The 23,147-nt window shown below is 53.6% G+C and overlaps 1 protein-coding gene and 1 long non-coding RNA gene across 2 annotated transcripts in view; both read left to right on the top strand.

The window, feature by feature from the left end:
• Positions 1 to 586: 586 nt before the first annotated feature.
• Positions 587 to 1,901, top strand: LOC107517139. Its single transcript, XR_001598456.2, has 3 exons — positions 587 to 681; positions 963 to 1,047; positions 1,801 to 1,901. It is a non-coding gene; the product is annotated as an uncharacterized LOC107517139 (long non-coding RNA).
• Positions 1,902 to 7,968: 6,067 nt separating this feature from the next.
• TCERG1L (transcription elongation regulator 1 like) overlaps positions 7,969 to 23,147 on the top strand; it is an 82,357-nt gene continuing 67,178 nt past the window's right edge. Inside the window, exons 1-3 of the mRNA XM_036223581.1 lie at positions 7,969 to 8,007; positions 9,990 to 10,136; positions 10,935 to 11,115. Of these exons, the coding sequence (XP_036079474.1) occupies positions 10,122 to 10,136; positions 10,935 to 11,115 (196 nt within the window). The 5' untranslated portion in view covers positions 7,969 to 8,007; positions 9,990 to 10,121. The remainder of the gene's footprint in view (positions 8,008 to 9,989; positions 10,137 to 10,934; positions 11,116 to 23,147) is intronic.

The following is a 23,147-nucleotide window of genomic DNA, read 5'->3' as shown; positions in this document are numbered from 1 at the left end:
CTCCTTTCGGGGTTTTCTTGTCATTTTTGGCTTCTCAGGCTTTCCTCTCCTTTTTAAAAAACCAGTTTAAGCCTGCACCCACTCAGGCTCCCAGGGGCTCGGCCTGCTCGGGGCCCAGCCGGCTCTGGCAGGGCTGCGACCCCCCTCTGCCTCGAACCAGCCTGTCCACCTGCAGTCCGTCTCGGTCTCGCAGGGAGAAAACACAGAGCGTTTGGCTAGGTGTCAGGGAACCAGGATCCTGGCCCCGGTGGCTGCGTGGCTCCTGTACCCCTGCGGGTGGGCTGGGGAGCCCGATAGGTGGTGCCCCCTCTCCTGCACGGCCGAGGCCACGGCTGCATCCCGAAGGGCCTGGGGCCCTGCCAGGCTTGGTTCCAGAAGGCCCGAGCCTGACCGGCCACATGAACAAGGCTGTCCTCACGAAAGATGAGGCCAGTGGACCGGGACGCTCCGCGCCCTCCCTTCTCCCAGGGTCACTTTGTTTTGTTTTGTTTTGTTTTGTTTTATGTTATGTTATTTTATTTATTTTTTCATTCCTACCTCTTCTCTGGTGCACGCAGCACTCGGGCTCCTGCACACTTGGGTCTGTGTCGGAGTGGGTGCAGGACGTTTTGCAAGTGCACGCTGTCATGGACTGTTTGTGTGCCCCCAAACCTGCGCATCAGAGTCCCGTCCGCTGGCGTGGTATGTTTGGAGGCGAGGCCTTGGGGGGCGTTCGGTGCTAGGTGAGGTCATGTCGGAGGGGCCCCATGGCGGGGTCAGTGTCCTCACAAGAGGCCCAAGAGAGCTCGCGTCCTCTGCTCCCCGCCCTGCGCGGTCACAGGGCGACAATGCCGTCTGCGAGCCAGGACGCTGGCTGTCGGCACCGTGATCCTGGGCGTCCGGCTCAGAGCTGCGAGCCCCTCGGCCATGGCGTCCTGTCTGGCAGCTGGGATGGACTAGGACACATGCGCATTCTTTCGCAGGGTGGCACTGCTCTGGACGGTGGGGTCAGAGCTGCGAAGAAGGAGCCCGGGGGCCGTGTGGGGGCCACTGCCAGACAGAGATGAGGTGAGCCCGGGAACCCTCATGAGCTTCGGGGACAGCCTGCCTCAGGCACAGCCAACACCCCCACGCCCCGCCTCCTGCTCCCACGGGGGTCCCGCACAGGCACTCTGACCCCCCTTCCATTTAAGGAAACGAGGCCTACAGGGGTGGCAGGACTTGTCTGGGTTCACGCGGCCACCCAGGACGGGGCCCAGACTGAGCTCACAGGATGCCACATGTAGTGTGATTACCGCTGGCTTGACGGAACCTCTGTCACGTGTGGGCACTTGAGGTCCAGTAGTGCCAGGGACTTGGCCAGGTGGATTCTGGGAGGAACAGAATCCTCACGACCCCTGATGGCGCGTCTGCCCCCACCCCCTTCCGGACCCTGTGGAGGCCTGCAGGGAAGTGTCTGCCCCCGCTGATCCCTGTCCACCCGGCGGGCCTCGGCGGCCGGGGCTCTCGGAGCAGGGTTTTCAGCAGGGAGACGGCTCAGCTGTCGCTCCAGCAATGTCGCCTCGAATGCCCCACTCTTGGGGGCCCCCAGTTTTATGTATGTGCCTCTGTTTTACCATTTAGCTCCTTAAATAATCAAATCTTTTGCCCTGTCTCATTTTGAACATGGAAAGAGGTCAGAAGTCAGCTGCCCCGAGAGGGCCGTAGAGCAGGCGCGTTGTTAGCGAGCGGGGGTCAGAGGGAGGGGACGCGGGGAGCGCCGAGCGCCCGGGGACGGGAAACACGGGCGCCTGACAGCTTCTGTTTCTTTTCTTACCCTAGCGATATTTTATCAAGGTGAAAAATATTAAGACAATCAATGGTGCAGTTAGTCGTGAGGCGCCGCCTCGCAGGAATCCGAGCCGGTGGGTGAAACAGTAGGTTCGCGGCTGCCGCGGCCCGGGCGCCCGAGGGGGCGGGGCGGGGGGGGGGCGGCCACGCGCGGGCCGAGGCTGGGCGCGTCCAGCGGGCCTCGGCGCTGCGGCCGGTCGCCGGGCAGCTCCCCGGGAAAGCTGCCCTGCACTGTGGGGGGCTCGGACCCCACGCTTCCCGCGGTGGGGCCTGAGCGTCTGGAGCCCGCAGAGGGCGGGGCTGTGGAGGAGGGACGGGGGACTGGGTGCCGGGGTCTGGTGCGGGGGTCTGGGTGCCGGCCCAAGCACCTCCGCAGCCCCAGGGCCGGGGCGGGCCTTCCCCGTGGGACGTGCAGCGACGCTCCACCCGCTCCCGGGCCAGGCCTCGCTCCTCCCGCGTTGCGGCTGATCAGCGGGGCGGCTGGGACGCGTCCCCGGCCAGGCTCGGCCACGTGCAGTGAAGCCGAGTGACGGCCGAATGTGCCTCCGCGCCGCGGCGGGGTCAGGGTGCCCACCCCTCTCTGATCCAGTCAGGGAAACCGGGGACAGAGCACTTCGCGAGGGACAGGCTGAGCAAGGCGGTGGCTCTGTCCGCGGATCTGCACACCTCGAAGGGGTAAAATGAAACTGCGCGGACGTACAGCGCTGTGTCCGGCCGGCTGTCCCCCGGCTGTCCCCCGGCTGTCCCCCGGCTGACGAGGGGCCCCTCAGCACGCGCACCGCGCTGGCTTTCCGCGCGTTTGGTTGCGCTTCGCAGGGAACGTGCCAACGATTTCACGTCTCCACGACCCACAAATCACGCCACCAGATGTGTGTGCCGAGAACGAGGCAGATAAATCGCACGGCTTCCGAGAGCGCACCGCGCCGTGCGCGCCCGGCTCGTCCCTCCCAGGCGTAAGTGCCCCGTAAATCATATTCTGATAAGACCGAAGCTCCCGCCCCTCCCCCCGCAGCGGGAGCTGCCTGCAGTCTTAGGACAAGAAAGGGCACGGGAAGGGACGGCAACGAGAGGGGACGCGGAGACCCCTAACGGGGCGGGAAGCCTGTCTGCCTCCGGAGGGCCTCCCGGCTGTCTTGGGAATCCCTGGCCCGGATAAGCAGAAGAAATGCAGCGGGTGGGGTGGCCCTGCGGTGGCTGCGTGGCCACCCCGCTGCAGCCCTCTGCTCCGGCCCGGGGCGCCTAACGCCCCTGTGCTCTTCCTGACCCTGTGCTCAGTGTTGTCACCCACCATTCCCGCCCCCCCCAACCTGGCCTCCAGGCTTCACAGGGGACATTACTGTCACTGCTGTCATTCTCGGGACCTGCACCCAGGCTGCCTCTGTGTGGGTCTCAGGGAGGCCTCTCCTGGGGGACACGCTCTGTGCCTCCTGGGGCTTGGCAGACGGCTGGGCTGGACCCCAGTGCCTCCCCCTCCTGGGCTGGGTACCACCTGCAAAGCCCTCGTAGGAGAAGACGGGGTCACTCGGCAGATCTGTCTTGGCACCCGGGGGGCGGGGGCTCAGTGACGAGCCGTCCAGTGCCCCATCCGGCATGGGGTTCTGCTGTCCCCACTAGGCGTCCTGGAGAGTGGTGAGGACCCGGGGCGCGGCCACCGGCCACTGCCCGCAGTGGCCTCGTCCCGCCCCACACAGCCTCCGTGCTCTCCAGTGTTGGGACGGTTTCTACGTGAGTGAGGTAAACAGTGGAGGAACAGATGGACAGGTAGGTGGGTGGGTGGACAAAGAGATAGACAGTCATAGATGTTCATACCTACAGAATGTGTGACAGGCTGTCGAGGGGGCCCCTCCCGTTGTCCCATAGTGGGCTACTGAATTGACGTTGGGGCAGACTGACCTAGCCCGAGGCGCCCCCGGCCAGGTGCTATCCTGACGTCGATGAAAGTGTCTGCTCAGAAGCTTAATGACGTGAGAAAACTCACGCTATGACGGTGAGTGAAAAAGAAGATTTAAAATAACGTGAGGTACAAGACGAATTAAAACTACTTATTATAAAACGCACTGTTACAAGATTCTACATATAGCATACAATGTATATTATTTTGCATACATGTATAGAACGATGGGTAAGCGCAGAGGGAGCTCGCAGGAGGTCCCCGTCCCTCTTCCCTGACCGTCCGATGCGTTCCGCTTCCGCGCAGCTCACGGATGTGCTGGTGACACACACGTGTGACAAACCACAGCGACCGTGTTGCCCAGCGAGCGCTCTCCCGCCCTGCGGGCCGGTCCCGTGGCCACCACCCGCCTCCATTCACCTCTCTGTGTTTGTCTCCCAGGGGGCCGCTTCTCCATCGCCTGACCCCACGAGTGGCCTGTCCTCTCCCACTCCGTGTCGGCCGGGCGACCCCATCCGCACCCGGATCTCGGTAACTAGGCGCAGGTGCCACCCTCAGTTCTCGAGCTCATTCCGGCTCTGTGTTTCCATCCGAGACTGCGCCTGGACCCCGGATTGAAGCTTCCAACTGCGACATGGATGGATGCACCTCCCAGGTGTCCCCTGAGCCTTCGAAGTCATCGCATCTCAAGCCAACCTCTCTTCTCTGCTGATCCCCAAAGGGCCTCGTGGGGGGAAGGGATGCTCAGCCACCTGAACGCCCACGTCGGACAGGACCATGGGGACGACCGTCCCCCAAGTCCTCCTCACCCCGCCCCTTCCTCCTCACCCCGCCCCTTCCTCCTCACCCCGCCCCTTCCGCCCGCCGAGTCAAGTACTGGCCGCCAGGCCCCCTGAGCGCGCCAGTCCCCGCCGCAGTGGCCCCCGTCCCGGTCCCTCAGGGAGGGAGGACCCGGTGGCAGCGTTTGCCTGCAGAGACGTCGTGCCAGTGCGGGGCGGGGGTGCAGGACGCAGCTGAGGCGGCGTCTCGGTGCTCCAGGCACCGCCTCCCTCTCCCTTGGGTTCGCTTTACCTCTGCAGGCCTGGGGAGAAGTCTCTCTCTGTCTCTCTGCCTCTGCCTCTCCCTCTCTCTCTCTCTCCCTCTCTTGATTCTTACATTTAACTTAGAAAAACATAGTAAAATTACTTGAAAAAAACCTTTAAGCTGCAAAGTCTTATTTCACTGGTCTCTAACACTCGACATTTTCTTCCGAAAGCTAATAAGCGAGTAGACTCATTAGCACACACAGATAGTTCTGGTTTCACTTAGGAGCTATTCTGTCTCATTGTGGTTGGAAATTTCTGCTAATTTTGCCTGAATAATGTGGACAGATTTAGGAGAACTTCAGACTGGATCGTATGTAAAACCCTTTATAAAGAAAATTTCTCACTGGTTTTTCCAAGTACATAAAGGGCCTGAGTTTACGGGATGCCAGCCGTAGGCCCCGCCAGCCAGCAGCGCCGGGCCCCCTGGCCTGGAGCCTCCGCTCCCGAGTAGGTGGCCCCGATTGCGGCTCTCTGAGAGCATAGGGCTTCTGGCCCTAAGCAGGGGCTCTGAACCCCCTTTGGAATGCGAGTGTCTCCACTCATGGGGGTGCAGGCTGGCTCCTGGGGGGAGACCCTGAAGCGAGAGCCAGAAGCAGCGGCGGAGCCCACGTCCTGGCGCCGCGTCATGGCGGGGAGGTGATCGGCGGCCGGTGTCGTCCGTGTCGTCCTCGCTGTGTCCCCAGAGTGCAGTGCACGGCGGAGTCCGGGAAAGGGGTTCGCAGCGTGGTGCTGCGGGGGCGCGGTGCGCGGGCGGCAGGCGACGGCGGAGGGGTCTGGGCTGCTTCGGGGTCTTCGCGTGAAGTTACCGGGATTTCCAGCTGCAGATCAGAGACGAGCAGCTGCCCACGGCATCGCAGGCTGGGGGCACTGAGAGGCAAAGCCGATTTGGGCACAACCACTCGGAGGACAGTGCCGTGGGGGAACGGGGCGCCATCCTCCCCGGCGCCGGCCGAAGCACCCACAGGGGAGGCTTCCTGCCCTGGGGGGTCAGTGCGGGCAGCATGCACGCCGGCTCTGCCGCTGGTGGTCCCCGGGCCAGGCCTCCAGATGAGAGAGAAGCGATGAATAACTCTTACTCAAAAAGGACGCCATGAGGGGTCCGCGTCTGCCTGCCTAACGACGCCTGCCCCGATGCTTTAGTCTGGCTGTGGCCGCCAAGATCGGGATACTTACATGACATTTGTGTGCGCTCACGAATTATGCACATAAATTAAGGGCTTAAACTGAATAGTAACAGGCTTCAAATCTGCAGGGCTTTCTGATTTTAGGTGTGAAAAAAAAAAACCTCTTGTCAGTACTTTTGCGTCAAAGAGAAAGATAAACTTGCTAATTGAAAAATGGTTTGCGCGGAGGAAAATATGGAGATGCCATATGCAAATGAACGCGTGTCCGGGTCTGCGAGGAAGCGTGCGGGCCGGGAGGAAACTCAGAGGGGGTCATGAGGCGTGAACCTTAGACGCAGCCCGGAGGCGCTCTGCTGCTTCGGTTAGTCCCAGGAGGTGGTGTGGACCCGTTCAGAGGTGAGGCGAGCACGTGCTTGGAGAGTCCCAGGTGTGTGTGTCTGTGGGTGCGGGCGAGTGGGGGCCTGCTGTCCAGCCCGGGTCCGGGTGGGCTTTTCTTACAAGCGCCTGAGCGAGTGCCTCACGCCCTTCTGCTCCAGGCAGCGGGAAGCCCCTTCCCGGGATGCTCCAAGCGGCCCTGGGCTTGCGCTGCCTGTCACTGCGGCTGGGCTTTCCCACTTAGCGACCTGAGGACTTCGTTAGCACGGGGACGTCTCAGCACGAATCACTGCACAGCTGGGCTCGGTCTCAGAGCGGCTGTTGCGTGCAGGGGGTCACAAGGAGGAGGCCACGCGTCCCGGGAACCCTGTCAGTGGCAGGGGAAAGGTCGCCGGAGCGGCTGGACGCGCGCCGCCTGGCGGTGACCGCGCGTGAGGCGCGCGGAGCCGGTTGTGGGCCGCTCTCAGCGCGGGCCGTGCTCGGGGCACGGCCAGGCTCTGGGAAGAAGGACCCGTCCTTGGCCCCAGGCCGCTCAGGCGCGTGCGCTGCAGAGGCCGCGTGTCCTGGGGCAAAGAGGAGTTCAGCCCTGTGCCTGCGGGACCCGGGACCGGAGCCCGCGACCGCCGGGACGTCCTGTACGAAGGCCCGGAGGTGACCTGCCGGGGCGCGGGGCAGGGGGCGTCGGGCAGAGGGCCCGCGGGGGATTAGGGACGCGTACGGCAGATGTCCCCGTCCGCGGTGACGACCAGTGCCGCCTAGCGTCGGGGGCTGCGGCCAGCATCCCTCGAGGCCTTGCGCCCTTGACCCGAGGAAAGGCGGCGGGAGAGCGGCCCTCCGCGGCCCCGCGGGCGCCCCCAGCCCCGCCCGGCGGCGGGACGTGCCCGGCTCGAGCGCCGCCGCCTTGGCCTCCGCTCGCCGCTGCGCGCGGATTCCGGCTTCCGGGCCGGCCGTGCGCGCCCGCCGCGCGGTGCGCACCGTCCGCGAGGGCCGGCCGCCTCCTGCGAAAGCCCCGGAGCCCCCGGGCGCGATCGGCGGAACCCCGGCCAGGCGCGCGCTCCGCGCCCTGCGCCCCCGCCCGCCCCCGCCGGCCCAGCGGTCCAGAGGCGCGAGCGCGCGCAGAGCGCGCGGGCGGGCGGCCGGGGAGGGGGCTCGGGCGAGCGAGGACCCGGCCGAGGTCGGGGTGCAAGCGGACCGGGCCCGGGGGGCGGTGTCGGCGCGGAGGCTGCGCTCGGAGGGGAGGGCGGCGGCGGGGGAGGGGCCCCCGCGCGGGGCAGGGGCGGAGCGAGCGGCCGCGCCGCGGATCCAAGTGAGTTCGCTCCGGCGCCCGCGCCGCCGCCGGCCCGCACCTCCGGCGCCCGCCCCCGCCCCGCCGCCGGCCGCGCGGGGATGCAGGATGCTGGTGGACGCCGGGCTCCAGCGGCGGCGGCGGCAGCCCCGGCGGCGGCAGCCTCTCCTCTGGCCGATGAATGCGGACCCGCCGCCGCCGCCCTGGGTTTGGATGGTCCCCGGCTCCGCCGGGCTGCTCCGGCTGGGCGCCGGGGTCGCGCCCCCGCCCGTGCTGCTCGCCGCGGCCCCGGCCCCGGCCCCGGCCCCCGCCGCCCCGCTGCTCCCGGGGCTGCCCGGCTGGCGAGCCCCCGGCGAGCCGCTGCTGCCGCTGCCGCCGCTGCCCTCTGCGCCAGACCACGCCGGCGCCGAGCACCGCCACCCGCTGCTCAGCGGGCAGGTAACGTGCCCCCGTCCCCGTCCCCGTCCCTGTCCCCGATCGGGGTCTCCGGGCTCCCCCTGCCCCTGGGCGCCACCCCCGTTCGCCCCCGGCGGCCCCGGCCAGGGCTCGCGCTCTGCGCCCGCCGCCCGCCCCACGGCGGTCGTGGCCATGCGGGCGCAGCCTGGCCGCCAGGCTCCGGCAACAAAGTTCCTGCGTCCACGTCCCGGTCTGCCCCAGGCAGGGCTTGCGGCATCTCTTCCCGGTCTCTCCGCAGAGACCCGCGCCCAGGGGCGGACTCCGGACGCCCTGGCCGCAACTTTGGCCCGGGCCGGGGTCGCTGTCCACAGCGCGGTGCTGAAGTCCCCGCCGCGCCGAGCCCCGCGCTGCGGCCGCGCACCGTGGCCGACTCATCGCAGAGAAGTTAATACTTTTACAGTCTCTGCCAGACTTGAAAAGCAAGCTGGGAATCAATAGCTATTTCTGATTCTGATCTGATTCTGATCTGAGTGAAAATAGACTCAGGACAAGGCTTGAGAGAATTCAAACCAATGGAACCCGGGAGCGAAACCCCGCCTTCAACCCGGAGAAACGTTACCGGTGATACCCGGCCCCGCAACCCGAGCCCCCTAATTAGCTGCTGCCATGCTGCACTTGAGAATAGTTTGGCGTTTAAAAGCTGGAATTAAAAATGAGAGTGGCTGCACCTCGCATCAGCGGCGCAGCGGAGCGAGGCAGCCGCTTTCGCCGAGACCCATTGTTTGCTATCTAACTATGCAGATGCATTTAAATCAGGGAATAACGTGTATTTTATTCCAAGGACTGTCTTAATTAGCATATTCAAATGAGTGATATGTTCGAATGCGCCGTTTAATTAATTCCCGCCCCCCCATATTATCTTGTGAGCTTTTCCAAAAGCGGGTGTTGAACTCCCGAATTGCTCTCGGCCCCAGCGGTGCGTGCCGGTGCAGTCTGAGGACCTGTTTTGATGTGTGATGCAGTTCGCCCTGGGTTTTACTGAATAAATGCTGGCAGTTTCCGATCTTTCGGAGGGGCTGTCGTATCGGAGTGCTGCCACTAGAGGTACATAATGTCAAGGAGCTGCATATTTTTGCCCCTACTGTACAGAACACTGCATTTTTTTCTGTGTAAATTTTAAAAGAAAACATTTTTAAACCTTATGATCACTCTTTTAAATATTTTTATGCTACCTGTTTCCTGCTAAATGCCCATCTTCAGAACCAGAAGACCATTTTCACACAACGGGAAGTAGAATTGTTCTTATGCTGTTTAAGGGACAGAGATGCCGAAGCGCTCCGTGTCACTGGGCTTCGGCGTTGCGAGTCCGCCGCAGGAACCTCGTTCGGTGGGCGGGGCGCGTGCTCCTCCGCCTGGTCCGCCCCGTCCGCGATCGCTCGTTCCTTCTGCGCCTCGGCCCCTCAGTGACCGGATGAGCTCACGGAACGTTTTCTTTGCCTCAGAATGTTTGCGTTCATGCACCTTGGGAAACTTTGAATCTTAACCCCGTAGCTAGTTTTATTCTGAAAATATTATTTGTTTTTTTTATTAAGTGGTAAGTAGAATTACTACAAAATGTTCTAGTGAAAGGAACGTCATGACATACAGCCTTCTGCTTGCGTGTGAAAAGAACTTGGGAGTCGCAGAGGGCACACCCGAAGCGTTGCCTTTGCACTGTGACCCTCGGTGCCTCGGGGCAGGGGCCCACCTCCTACCAGGTGCTTGTGGTTTCGTGCCCGGAAGTCCTTCCTCAGCATGGAAGACTGCAGCGTGGGATTCCGATATGGAGACTTTTAGACGTGTTTAAAATTTATGAAAATTTATGGCTTTTCTTGACTGAGAAAAGAGGGAATTTTTCTCATAAGCAAATACGAGCATTTTTAAACCCCCCCTTTTTCAAGCGGCCACCCCAACACCTTTTGGTACAAAGCAGAGTCCAGCCGCGCAGGGTAACGGGTGCCCCTTTCTCTTTTCTTGGGTTTCAGTGGCTGTTCGGTGGCCATTCTCCACCACCGGGACTGTCCCCCTCCTGCCCTGTGGAGTGGGTGCCCATTTTCCCACACGTGTGCCCGGCTCCTCTTTCGCCTCCTGTTGGGAAAAGCTGGATAGACAAAAGGATGCCTAACTGCAAGGTAAAAATGCAAACCGTTTAGTTGGATAAATGGGCTTCGGTTATTACATTGTCGGGCATTTCTGTTACGACAGAAAACAGCATGTTATTTCTTTTCTAATTGCAGTAGATTGATCACCTAGATCTAAAGAGAAATCCTTCCAGCATAAGATCGGCGTGTGTAAAACACAAGCAGGTGGGCGGGGGGGGAGGGGGAAGCAGCATTTTGTTTCAGCTTAAAATATTCGGGTTCCATAGAACAGTATAAAGTTTTCCATTGTGAATCAGAATCTACTTTTTAACATCTTTAGTTTTTAAACCTGTAACGATAGATCAAAGCATAGCCTTAAACATGATATAATTCAAGTAAAAAATTTAAAAGGGAGTTTTTCTTGCTATTATTATTTTAAGTGTTCCATCTTTCTAACGGTTTGTCTTGGCTTTTGAATTCAGATTTACTGACTATACTTTGTTCACTCGAAAACTGAAAAAAAAAAAAAAAAACCCTACCCTGTAGCTTGTCTGTACCACACTATTTCTCTCATTAGGGCGATTTTTTTAATCTGTAAATTGGCTACTGGGCTGAATTAACCAAGTCAATAGTTGAAGATCAGCCCAGACAACTTTATGGAGACGGAGATTGGTTTTGGAGCCCTGTGGAGCCTTCAGTCATGGAATGGTGCTTTTATAGAGTCCCCCACTGACAGGCGGGCCAATGTTTGATTAATGTTAAGACAAGATAAATATTTCACAGTAGTCTTCAGCTTTTGTCATGTGCATGGATGATGTTAAACGTCTCACTCGCTTTCCTTTTGGACAGATCTTTTTAAATGATTCCTTCGCTCCGGGCTCGACGTGGATCTATCCTGAGGAATCGGGGTGGTTCCATGGGTACGAAAAGCCTCATGTAGTGGCGAACCGCGTGGCCGTGGCCGTGGCCAGGCCAGCTGCCGCCTCCGGGCCTCTTCCCACGGTGGTGCCGGCGCTCCGGCCCATAGCAGGTCAGTCCCCAGACACCGGCGACAGTCTGCGTTTCCTCCCGTTATTTCTTTAGCCACAAGTGAGATCACTTTGAGCATGAAAAGTGTATTTGCCATTTCAATGAAATAAATCTTTTAAATTCCTTCAGTAAAATATAATTTCTTTTCATGAGCATGACGCCTTTTCATAAAGAAATTAGGTTTGGGGCAGCTGATTCACAGTGTTATTGGGGCATGGAATCCGTTTCAAGATGGAGAGGTGGCTAAAGGGATTTGCCCAGAATCGTATTTTTGGTGCTTTATTTTTAGGATTGGAGCAGACCTTCTTCTTGGAGCTCTTAATAGGGGCGCTAATTGACCAGGCAACTCATTTAAAAATCCTCTCTGTGTGTGAGGCACATGCAGCAAAGCTCCTTGGCCTGCAGGACATGGGCACATGTGATATTTTTGTGAATTTTGCCTTCACGTTGGAGGCGATGTTAGGATGGTCTATAAAAATACATTGTTTGGAAGATGAATTTTGTTCTATCTTTGGAGTCTAGTGACCTGAAAGAACATTTGTCCTGGAACAGACTCCCATGAAATCATCTCTGGATGAAAGATCGTATAATAAACCTATGCGGTAACAGGAGAATAAAATCATCTTATGAATTTTTAAATTGATTTTTAAAATCACCTTAACATACGATCATATTGTAACGGCAAATGTTGCCCGTGCCAAAATTATCTTGCAACACCTTCCATTATGGAATATTTTATGACTTCAGAATTACATTACCTTCCTGTAATTTCCTACCTCCCGAGCTCATCTCGATGTGCGTCTCGAAACCTTAGCGCCAGGCGCGCGTCCTGCAGGCCGGGCATCGCTGGCCGGGGCGCCGCACCTGCTTCCTTCCGCCTGCCGCCCTCGCGGGTCCCAGTTTGCTGGGGATCATGCTTGGTAATACGTCAGGAAGAACAACTCGACTACTTGTGTTTTTCACGGGCCTTGATGATTCTTGACTGAAATGTGCCTTCTGTCCTTGTAATCAGGCGCTACCGAGTTATTAAAATCCGAATGAGCATCAGCCGTACCTGCATTTATAAACATTTTACACCGAGATGATTATGTTTCTAGTTCGTTTGATGATGATAAAAGATGACTAGATAGCAGGTATTATGGGAGGATTCCTTGGCGTTAGATGGCTCCTTTGGTATATGTAAGAATAATGTTTTAGTTTCCTCATGCACTGGCAATTACTGTTGCCAAAATAATTAGCAAATTTAGTTTTAAAAAAATGATATCTGTTGAACTCTTTCAGCAAAATCTTTGAGTGAACTCTATACCTCTCGGCTCATCCTTGAATATTGTATATATACTTTAATCCTCTTGTTAGAAAACTCATCCTATGAATATACTAAATATTTATTTAGTTGAAGTAGCTGTCGACATAAGAAATGTCGAAACCTGTAGAGAATTTTTAATACGAGTTTATTTGAGCCAAACTGATGCTGTGGCCCGGGGAGCGAGATCTCAAACGCTCCAGAGAAAGACAGGTTCTCAGCCTCTTTTATGCGTTTGATTAAGGAGGGAACACGGGCAGGTGACATGGAGGCGGCGGAAGGCAAGGCGGACGGATCGCTGGGTTGCAGGGCCATCGAGATGATGCGCTTTCTTGAGGATGGTGATAAATGCCCTTGTGAGGTGTGACTTCTGGCATCTCAAAGGGGTGTTAGCCTGGTTGCCCAAGGACAACGGGCCGAGCTGGCCTAGAAATCTTTCACTAAAGACGTCGCAGGCCTGGGGTGCGACCACCCACGGCGACCTGCCCACAGAGGAATTTGTGAGCGGATCGTGTGGGAGGTTCCTTTCTGTAGAAGGATCGGTGACCAGCCCTTCGGCGGGACAGCGTGGCCGCACAGCGCTGGGAAGGCCGGTTTCTAGGCGGTCTCAGTGTCGATGTTGTCATGTTGGGACAGTGGACCGCTGGGGATGGGGCGGCGCCGTCGCCACAGGACATGAATCGAGGCTGGGTTTCTCCCCCGCCAAAGGGACGGGCAGGTACATGGAAGGCAGGCGGGCCCCACGGCCTTCACCGTGAAAAGACGCTCGGGGTCATTTCCGTCCTGCGAACTGCCGTGCTCCGAGTTTTGCTTCTTGTCTCATATTCCTGTATTTTGCATAAACCTAGAAAAAAGTATTAACAGTGACCAGTTACACATCCTGTAGTCATAACCAGTTGGACTATATAGAAAAACTCACAGGATGAGAATAACAATGGCAACCGATATCACTAGCGGGCAGGGAAAGGCGACCTGGCAACGGGCTTCCGTGTTAAACACCGGGGCGCAGGAGTTCGACCTGGCCGGCGTCTCGGGGTAGCTGTCCGCCTCTGAGGTGGCAGCTTCTCATCCTGAGGAGCCCTTGACGCCCATTAAAGGCAGAGGCGAGTGTCGGAGACAAGTGTAGACGTCCATTCGCGGCTGGGTGTCTGATGAGGTCTCTTCCAACGAAGTTGGAGAGTGTCCTTTATTGGATGTCTTTTCTAATCAACAGAGTCTCCAGGTGGCAGTCAGTAATCTTTAAAGTCTTCATCTTCTGGAAGCTCCCTGTGAAGGGAAGTGGTTCCCTACGTGGCATTTTCTTGAAGTGACTTTATCAAACCTTGGCGATAGTGTGAGATGTCTCCTTTCAATATTGTCAGCTTGAAAGTTCCTTCTTCTAACTCTGGCTTAAATGCACTAGGAAAGCGGGGTTTGCCGGGGAGCAGGGAAGGACTGAGCAGCCATCTTGGGTTTCCCACAGCCCCAGCTGTGTGTTTAATTTACAACCGTGGTTACGCACATGATGTAGTCTGGACATTTGTCATCACTAATTTTAAAATGCTTCCCATGCTATATAATATAAAAACAAAACTTTCGAGGTAATCCGAGGACCCTTCTAGAGCAGGGGACCCCCGCCCCCGGGCCGTGGACTGGTACCGGTCCGTGGCCTGTTAGGACCCGGGCCGCACTGCGGGGGGTGCGTGGCGGGCGAGGGAGCGAAGCTCCGTCTGTGTCCGCGGCTGCTCCCCAGCGCCACACCGCCGCCACAGCTCCGCCTCAGACCCGCAGCCGTGAGATTCTCATAGGAGCAAAAAGGTTGGGGACCACGCATCTAGAGCACTGGGAAGTTATTCCTACATGTCTTGAGATTTTCACCCTTCAAACCTCAATTTCTAATGAAAACTAGAAAGTAAACAATTAGCATTCTTTAACTTGGCAAATTTAGAGAGATATTTTATAACCTTTAGAGGCATATTTCATAGATACCAAAGTCAATTTTGAATTTATTTTTGTAAAACCAGGTAAAATATAAATATTATACTTATTATCAATAATTCAAAAGACATATCTATTCTTCAACCAACAAACTTAAACTAGCTTTTCTTCACTAAGGATTAATCTCAGATAATGTGAACTTGAAAAACATTTGAATGAGTTTCTATATTTCTGAGAGTTTTAGAATATGCAATCTTTACAAGCACTTGCCTTTAAATTAATTCTAACAATGCCATCTAGAAATAGAACATTATCTCACCTTTACAACATTCACATATAGGCAGATACGGGCAGACCTTTTAGCCATGAAAAATACTGACTAGTTTATAAAAGAACAGATGAATATAAATTTTGCCCCGGAGGCATTTTCAATTTATTTCTGTCCCTGAGAAGTCAAGTTCCAAATGACATTCCCACTTTTAAAATAAGGACAGCCTTTTTAATACCTCACAGAATTGGGTTGATACCTAAACAACATCATTGGCTGATCCATTTATATAAATCCTCTTTTTGGGGCTTTGAGAGATCGATTAAATATGTTTTCCTAATTTTATAGCCTGCCTTTTTTAACTGTGCACCCAAAAAGATCAATTTAGAAGTACCAGAGGGTCCTTGTCTCAGCCATCTTCGTAACAATGGGAAGGAGGCTAGCCACCACGGGGCTTGTCGGACCTGGACCCATGATTCACCATGTTAATTTTAGTTTTTGCTTTGAGAAAAAAACTAAAACCAGCCTTTACATGCACGTCTATAGATAAGCCACGTGCAGTGGATACCTCCATAAACTGATGCCATGCCCAACAGAAATTTTTCTCTGATAACCCCACAAAGATTTTTAGTCACCTCGGAATTCCCAAGCAAAGGCCAGTGAGAGCTTAGAGGACTCCACCTGAACCTTGACACTTCCCAAGCCATGGGCCCCTTTCATGATTAAAAAAAAAAAAAAAAAGCAACCTTTGGTTGGGTATAAAAGAAACATACATACCTCAACATAATAAAGAGCATACAGGACAAACTCACAGCTGAAACCATACTCAGTGGGGAAAGGCCGACAGCTTTTCTTCTGAGATCAGGAAGGACCTGAGGAAGCCCATTTTCTCTACTCTTATTCAACACGGTATTAGAAGTCCTAGCTAGAGCAATCAGGCAGGAAAAAATAACAGCGTCAAACCAGGAAGGAAGAAGTAAAATTGTCTTTACTTGCAGATGATATGATCTCACGTATAGAAAATTCTAGGGGCTCCACCAGAAAACTTAGAACCAATGAACAAATTCAACGAAGCTGCAGGATATAATATCGACATTTAGAAACCAGTTGAGTTTCTATATATTAATGATGAAATATCTGAAAAAGAATAAAAGAAAACAAACCCATTCACCACAATAAAATACTGAAGAACACATCTAACCAAGGAAGTGAAAGATCCAGACATGAAAACCACAAGACTTTGATGACAGGAAGTGCAGACGACACAAGTAGATGGAACGGCATCCCACGCTCGCGGACCAGAGAATTAGCATCGTTAGAACGTCCGTCCTGCCCAAACCCGTCTACGGAGTCAATGAAATCGCCATCAAAATTCCAGTGGCATTTTTCACAGAAATAGGAAAAAAACCTTAAAATATTCATGGAACTATAAACAACCCTGGATAGCCAAAGCAATCCTGAGAAATAAAAAAGCCAGAGGCATCATACCTCCTGATTTCAGACTATATGACAAAGCTACAGTAATCAAACAGTATGGCTTTGGCATAAAGCAGACACACAGGCCGGTGGAACAGAGTGGAGAGCCCAGAAATAAATTTCTGCGTTTATGGTCAACTAATATTTGACAAGGGAGCCAAGAACAGCTATCAGGGAAAAGACAGTCTTTTCAATTAACGATGTTGGGAAAATTGGATAACCACATGCAGGAAATAGAATTAGACCTCTATCTTACGCCGCTCACAAGAAGGAGCTTGAAGCAAATTAAAAACTTACACAGGACACCGAAATCATAAAACTGCTAGAAGAAAACACAAAGGACATCTCCTTGCTGGTCTCGGCTGCAGTTTTCTGGGTCTGGCACCAAGAACACAAGCAGCAGCAGCGAGAACCTGCAGGCGGGGCCACATCGAATCAAGAAGCTTCTGCACAGAAAAAAAAAAAAAAAAAACAATCCGTAAAAGGAAAAGGCAGCCTACGGAATGGGAAAAATATTTGCAAATCATGTATCTGATCAGGGGTTAACATCCGATATACGTAAGGCACTTTTGCAACTCAACAGGAAAATATAAACAACGACATCAACAAGAACGAAACCAACCTGACTTTAAAATGGGCGGAGACACTGAGAACACATTTCTCCAAGGAAGACATACGTAAGGCCCCCGGGCACGGGAAAAGATGCTCAGCATCACTACTCATCAGGGAAGCGCATATCCAAACCACGGCGAGACGTCGCCTCACACCTGTCGGAACGGCCACCATCAGAAAGACAGACAATAACGAGTGCTGGCGAGGACGTGGGGAGACGGGGGCCTCGTGCGCCGTCACTGGGAGTGTAAAGTGGCTCAGTCGCTGCGGAAACAGCGTGGAGTTTCCTCAAAAAATGAAAATAGAACTACCACGTGACCCAGCAATTCCGCCTCTGGGCAAAGTGTCAAGGAAAATGAAAACGGGGTATCGAAAAGATATCTGCATTCCCATTTTTACAGGAGGATTATTCATAATAGCTAAGATATAGAAACAGCCTAAGTGTCCGTCTCTGGATGAATGAATAATCAAGATACGGTATATATGAAATACATAATATATTACAGATATATGTCGTATAATACGACATATATCTGTGTATATATATGTGTGTGTATATATGTATATATACATATATACATATATATATATATATATGTTTCAGCCTTGAGAAAGAAAGAAATCCTTCCGTTTTTGACAACATGGATGAAATTCAAAGGCATTATGCCAAGCGACATAGGAAGACAAATACTGCATGATCTCACTCATATGTGGAAGCAAAAAAAGCCGAACTCCTAAGAGCAGAGAGCGGGTGGTGGTCGCTGGGGCCGGGGTGGGGGCGGCGGTCAGAGCACACAGACCCGCAGTGAGGAGACGGATTCGCACTGTGGACCCAGCGCCCGGCATGGCGCTCACGGTCGACGACGCTGTGCGATCCGCTTCGAGGAAGGAAGAAAGTTCTCGAATCGATGATCCAAACGTCCCTCTTGAAAAACCAGAGAAGGGAGAAGCAACCATAACAAGCAGGGGGAGGGGACAGTAAGGAACAGAAATCAAAGAAACTGAAGACCGAAAAGGACAAAGAAAGTCAATAAAATGAAAAGGTCTTTTGTTTTGTTTTAGAATGAGCGATCCACTTGAAAAACCCCTTGTTGGAGAGAAAAAGAAGAAAGAAAAGAGAACACAGATTTTGATGTCGAGAATGAGAAAAAAGGCATCGTTACAGATCTCAACACTAGTAATTTAACAGGAAAACATCATAAACTAATTCATGACAATGAATTTAACAGCCTAGAAGAAACAGACAATGCTTTGTGAGTCACAAGCTACCGGTGCTCATTCAAAAAGAAACAGAAAACACGAATAGCACTATTTTAAAAACACTGAATTCATAATTTCGATCCTTCCAACAGGGAACACTCCAGGCCCAGACGGCTTCACTGGGGTTCTCTCAAATATTTACGGAGGAAATAATATCAAATTTAAGTAAACTTGTTCAGAAAACAAAAGCAGGAATAACATTTCTCAAGTTATTATTATTATTTTTTGAGGTCAGCATTTCTCTGATATAAAAACCAAATAGATATTACAAAGAAAGACAATTACAGACCAGTATACCTCATAAGCATAAATGCAAAAATTCTCAGCATACTATCAGTGGTATATCAAATAGATAGCATGTCGTGACCGGCGGGGCTTTTTCTAAGGATGCAATGCTGGTTCAACACTAGAAAACCGACGTTATTTACTTTAGCGAAAGAAGAAAGAAGAAAAACAACATGATCATTTCAATAGATACAGAAAACACATTTGTCAACAAACCTCTAACTCAACTTAGAATTAAGGGGAAAGTCGTTGACTGACAAAGGACAGCTCTGAAAGAGCCGCAGACCAAGGCTGTGTTTACTCGGGACCGCCCGGTGCTTTCCGGTGCTTTCTGAGGTGCAGACTAGGGCGAGGCGCTTTCTGCCACCATCCCCACGCGGAGCGGACCGGAAGGCCTAACCGCAGCAATAAGGCGAAAGGAGAAAAAGAATTAAAAGCGTTACAGACTGGGCAGGAAGAGAGAAAACTGTCTCCATATGCGACGAATGATTGCCTTCTAGACCATCTCGGTCTAGAGAAAGCTGCCCGCATCACCGAGTGAGTTTAGCGAGGTTTCAGGATAGAAGGTCAACGTGAAGGTTCGGCTGCATTACTCCACGACTGCTGATGAAGGCCTGGAAATTAGAATAGCAGCACAGCTAAAGCACGAGAACGTGAAATGTTTATAGATCAAGCTAACAAAATATGTACCCAGAAAACTATAAAGCATTGATTGGAAAAATCGGACATCAATCAATGGACAGATATTTTGTAGTAACGGGCTGAAAGACTCAATAATATTCTCAGTTCTCTTCAAATCGATCTATAAATTCCATGTAATCCTAAACAAAACCCCAGTTTCATAGAAGTTGACAGGCTAATCCTATGACTGATGTGGAAAGACACAACAGTTTTGAAAAAGAAAACCAAATGCGGCAGCCTCATAAATAAGTGATTCGAATGCTTATGCTAAAGCCACAAGAATGAGGGCTTCGAGGACTGGCGGAAGGATGAGACAAAGATCAATGGAAATAGTAAGAGAGCTTCTAGGAATGGACGCACCGACGTGGTCAATCGATTTTTGACAAAGGTGTCGAGGCAATTCAATGGAGAAAAGCTTGCTGAATGGATTTGGAGCAATTAAGCATTCGTTTTAAAAATAAACGAAGCTTGGGCAATACCTTGCATCATATACAAAAATTGACTCAAAATAGATTATAGATGTGACTATAAAACCCCAAACCCTGGAACTTCTGAAAGAAAACATAAAAGAAAAATTTGTGACCTTGGATTTGACCAAGACTTCTTAGATATGACTCCACAAAGATGAGCCATGAAGGAAAGCTCGTTGATCAATCGTGCTTTGTCAACATTAAATGCTGTCGATCTTTGAAACTATTTTAAATTAAGTTAAAAGAAAAGCCACATACGGGGAGAAAATATTTGCAAAACATATATCCGATAAAGAATTGATATCCAGAATATAAAAAGAAGTCAATAATAAAAAAACAAACGACTCAAAAAAATGGGCAAAATACGTGACCGACCAGACACATCGCCAGCAAAGATATACGGACGGCAAATGGGTACCTGAAACACGCTCAGTGTTATCTACCATCGGGGAGTGCAAGCTAGATCTGTGGCAACAGCCGCCACACACCTGCCGGAGCGGCTGTAACTCACACGGTGGGCTGGCGCCGCGGGGGCCCGCGAAGGCGAGGAGCAGCGGGAATGTCCTAACTGGCCGGCAGGAATGCAACCCGACGCGGCCCTCTGGGAGTCGGTCTGGCATCGTCTCACGGGCCTCCGCATGGCACGTACCCAGCAAGCTCTTCCCTAGGCGCTCACCCAAGAAAGCGAAGAGGTGTGTTCACACGGACACATGTACACACGTGTTTACGGAGGCTCCATTTGCCAGCAGAGGAGCCCGGGAACCATCCAAACATCCGTTAGCTGGTGAATGCACCGAGCACACGTGGGCGTGAACAGGGGACCATGAGGCAGGCGACCAGGACGGGGCTTCCGGGCACGTGGCGAGCAGGTCGCAGCATTAGGCCGAGCACGACGGCCCAGGATCCACGCGTGTGTCAGGGCGGTTCGCGCCCCGTCACAGACTTGAGACCAAGGACTGACGAGGGGCTCCCAGGGGCTGGGGGCAGGGCACGTCTTGGCGTCGTGGACGGTCATCCGATCGTGGTGGCGGCGTGGCTGCCGTTCGCTGACATTCGGAGCACCGAGCGCCTAAAAAGAGTAAATGTCACAGTGAACCGCGCCTGGCCGCACCAACCTTTTTTTTTTTTTTTAAAGAGACACTTCAGAGACATACCCCTATGGCATGTGGATTTTATTTGACCTTGGTTCGAAGGACACAAACAAACAAACAAACAAACAAAAAATCGAGAGGCGCTGGGAGAAATGGGAATTTCTGACTGTGCTGATGAGGAGTAGGGAATGGCTGTTAATTCTGTCAGTTTGTTGGCGTGCGCAGAGCCGCGTGCTTTTGCTTTTAAAGACAAGCCTTGTATTTTAGAGCAGCCATGGGAACGGGTGAGGCTGAAGTAAGCTCGCGTTGGGCGTGGACTTGGGGGGGACCTGGGGGGCGGGGGGCGCGAGCCGAGGTCTCCAGCTGGTGGTTGCGGAGGGGGCTATGCACTCGTGGGCTCCTCTGCTAGCCCCGATTATATAATTGTTGAGCATTTTCATAACGCAAATTAAAGGAAACAAGACGAAAAAATAACACCACGAAGAGCACTTAAAAAAATTTTAGCTCGGTCATCGCGAGCCCCCCTGCCTCCCGCGCCGTGGCCAACAGTCACGTTGGTCGGTCAGAGACTCCGAGGACGACCTGGGCAGGCACACGGCAAAGAGGAAGGCGGACTTGCGCAGGTCCCAAAACAGAAGAAAACGGGTCAAAAATGCTCCCCCAGGCACGGTCAGGGAAAAAGCAGCCAGAGACACCCCCGCTCAGCCGCAGCGACGTTTTGTGATCCGCTGGCCCGTTTTCCGGGGGCGCCCAGATGGGGCCCTTACTCACGTGCCACGGTCTGCCGCCTCTTCCGGCTGGGCACAAGTCAGAGGCCTCGTCCGTCCCCTGGCCCTAGCGAGTCCCCTCCACAGCCGGTCACTCGTCAGGTCTCCCAGACGCCGAGGAGGAGCTTCTGCGAATCGCTCGCTCAGGACACAGCCAACGCCGAAACGCTGACGTGGCCGATGAGGTGGCTTACCCCTGTGACCAGTGCTTTCCAGAAACAGGAAAAAACAGAAAGACCCGTGCGGACAGATCTCAGTCGTAAAGGGAGCTGTCAAAACCCTTGAGGTATTACGGAAAAGTGCGCGGCGCGGCCCCGGCGCACCTGCCAGTGGGCGGCAGGGCGCGTTTCACGGTGGCGGAGGCCGCGTCGCCCTAAGGACAGCGTCGCACGTGCGGGTTTAATGAGGAAAACAAGCGTTCTCTCACCCGGCCGTCGGGAGGTGTATCGCTGGGGAAAATGCAGCAGCCAGTTACAGAAATCGGAAAAGTCGAGACCCAAGCGTAATTCTGCGCGTCCGGCACCCCACGCCGGGTCGCGGACCTCGCCGCGCTCCCGGGGCGCCGCTCGCTGCTTTGCGTTGACCGGGACCGTTTTCCGGGAGTTCTGGCCAGGGCAATGAGAAATGAAACGGGAATATGAAACGGCACTCCAAGTTTATAACGTTTCTATTTTGAACACTCGTGACATGCAGCTCAATAATTCTTCGAATTTAAAGGACGGGCCAGCGAAATGGGCGGTAAAATACGGGCACACACGAGACGGCGCGTGCCCTACCCGCCAGCGGGTATTAGATGCTCTGTCCACACGGCACGGAAAATGCACGGAGCACCCGGGAACGGCACCCTCGCAGCTGGACGGACCAGAACCTTCGCTTGTGTGTGAAGTCTAAACCGAGAAAACCGGGAGAATTTGCTGGAAGTGTTATTTTTCAACCGAAGGGACTCCATGGGCTCGGATGAGAAAATGAAGCATCAGGAGTATAGAAATTCGTTTATGGATCTAGTACGAAGCTAATTATATTACTTTTCTAGAAATGTAAAGTATTGATCATGGCATATACATTTGAAATAGACAAATATATACTTTAAAAATCTATGAGAGGGATTTAACTTCTTATTCTAAAGTTACATCAGTTTTTAAAAATGTGGTAGGGATGTGCTAATCTACATATAGATTAATGTGATAAGTTTTAAAAGGATTGTTATGCAGGACAATGTTCTAATACCATAATAAAATATAGACGTAAACAGACAACTCACAGAATAATCTTAAGTGTCGTTATGCAGTAGGAAGTTCACTCACAGGAATTCAGGGGGTGCAGGTTTCGACCCCCCAGACTCGACCTCCCCCATGCGATGGGCGCGGGCTCCAGCCTTTGGCCGCGCCCGGGGCGTGGGCCGGCGCAGGGGGGTGCGCTCACCCCACATGCCTGCCATTGGCGGTGGCGTGCCATGGGCGACAAGGCGTGACGTCCCGACCCTTTGAAAATGTCGACGTCATGCCGAGGCCGGACGAGCGAGCCGCGTGCGGTGAGTCGGCACGTCGCGACACATAATCCCAAGAGGAAAAATAAACCCTCAGGTGCCCGCGACTAGGTAGTTCAGTGGACTGTCATTCCTTGCTGTGAAAAAAAAGGTCGTCTTCAGCTTTTCGTAAAAAATCACACGCGGAAGGTTATTTGGGTAAAAGAAAAGGCTCCGACTCTGCCTGGGGAAGGTCGTAAAGGCAGGGTGCAAACTGCGCCCGCGGGTGACCACACCAGAGCGCGCGGGGCGGAGGCCATTCTCGGGCGCCGGGTCAGGGGCCTGGTATTTCCGACTCTACGACATCGCTTATTTTCTGTTTTTAATGAGCGTGCATGACTTGTACAGTCAGAGAAAAACCATAAAATACGTGAAAAC

The sequence above is a fragment of the Rousettus aegyptiacus genome, unplaced genomic scaffold, assembly GCF_014176215.1.
Source record: "Rousettus aegyptiacus isolate mRouAeg1 unplaced genomic scaffold, mRouAeg1.p scaffold_m13_p_6, whole genome shotgun sequence".
NCBI lineage: Eukaryota > Metazoa > Chordata > Mammalia > Chiroptera > Pteropodidae > Rousettus > Rousettus aegyptiacus.
The sequence above is the reverse complement of the archived record's forward strand: the minus strand, read 5'-3'. Positions and strand labels throughout refer to the sequence as shown.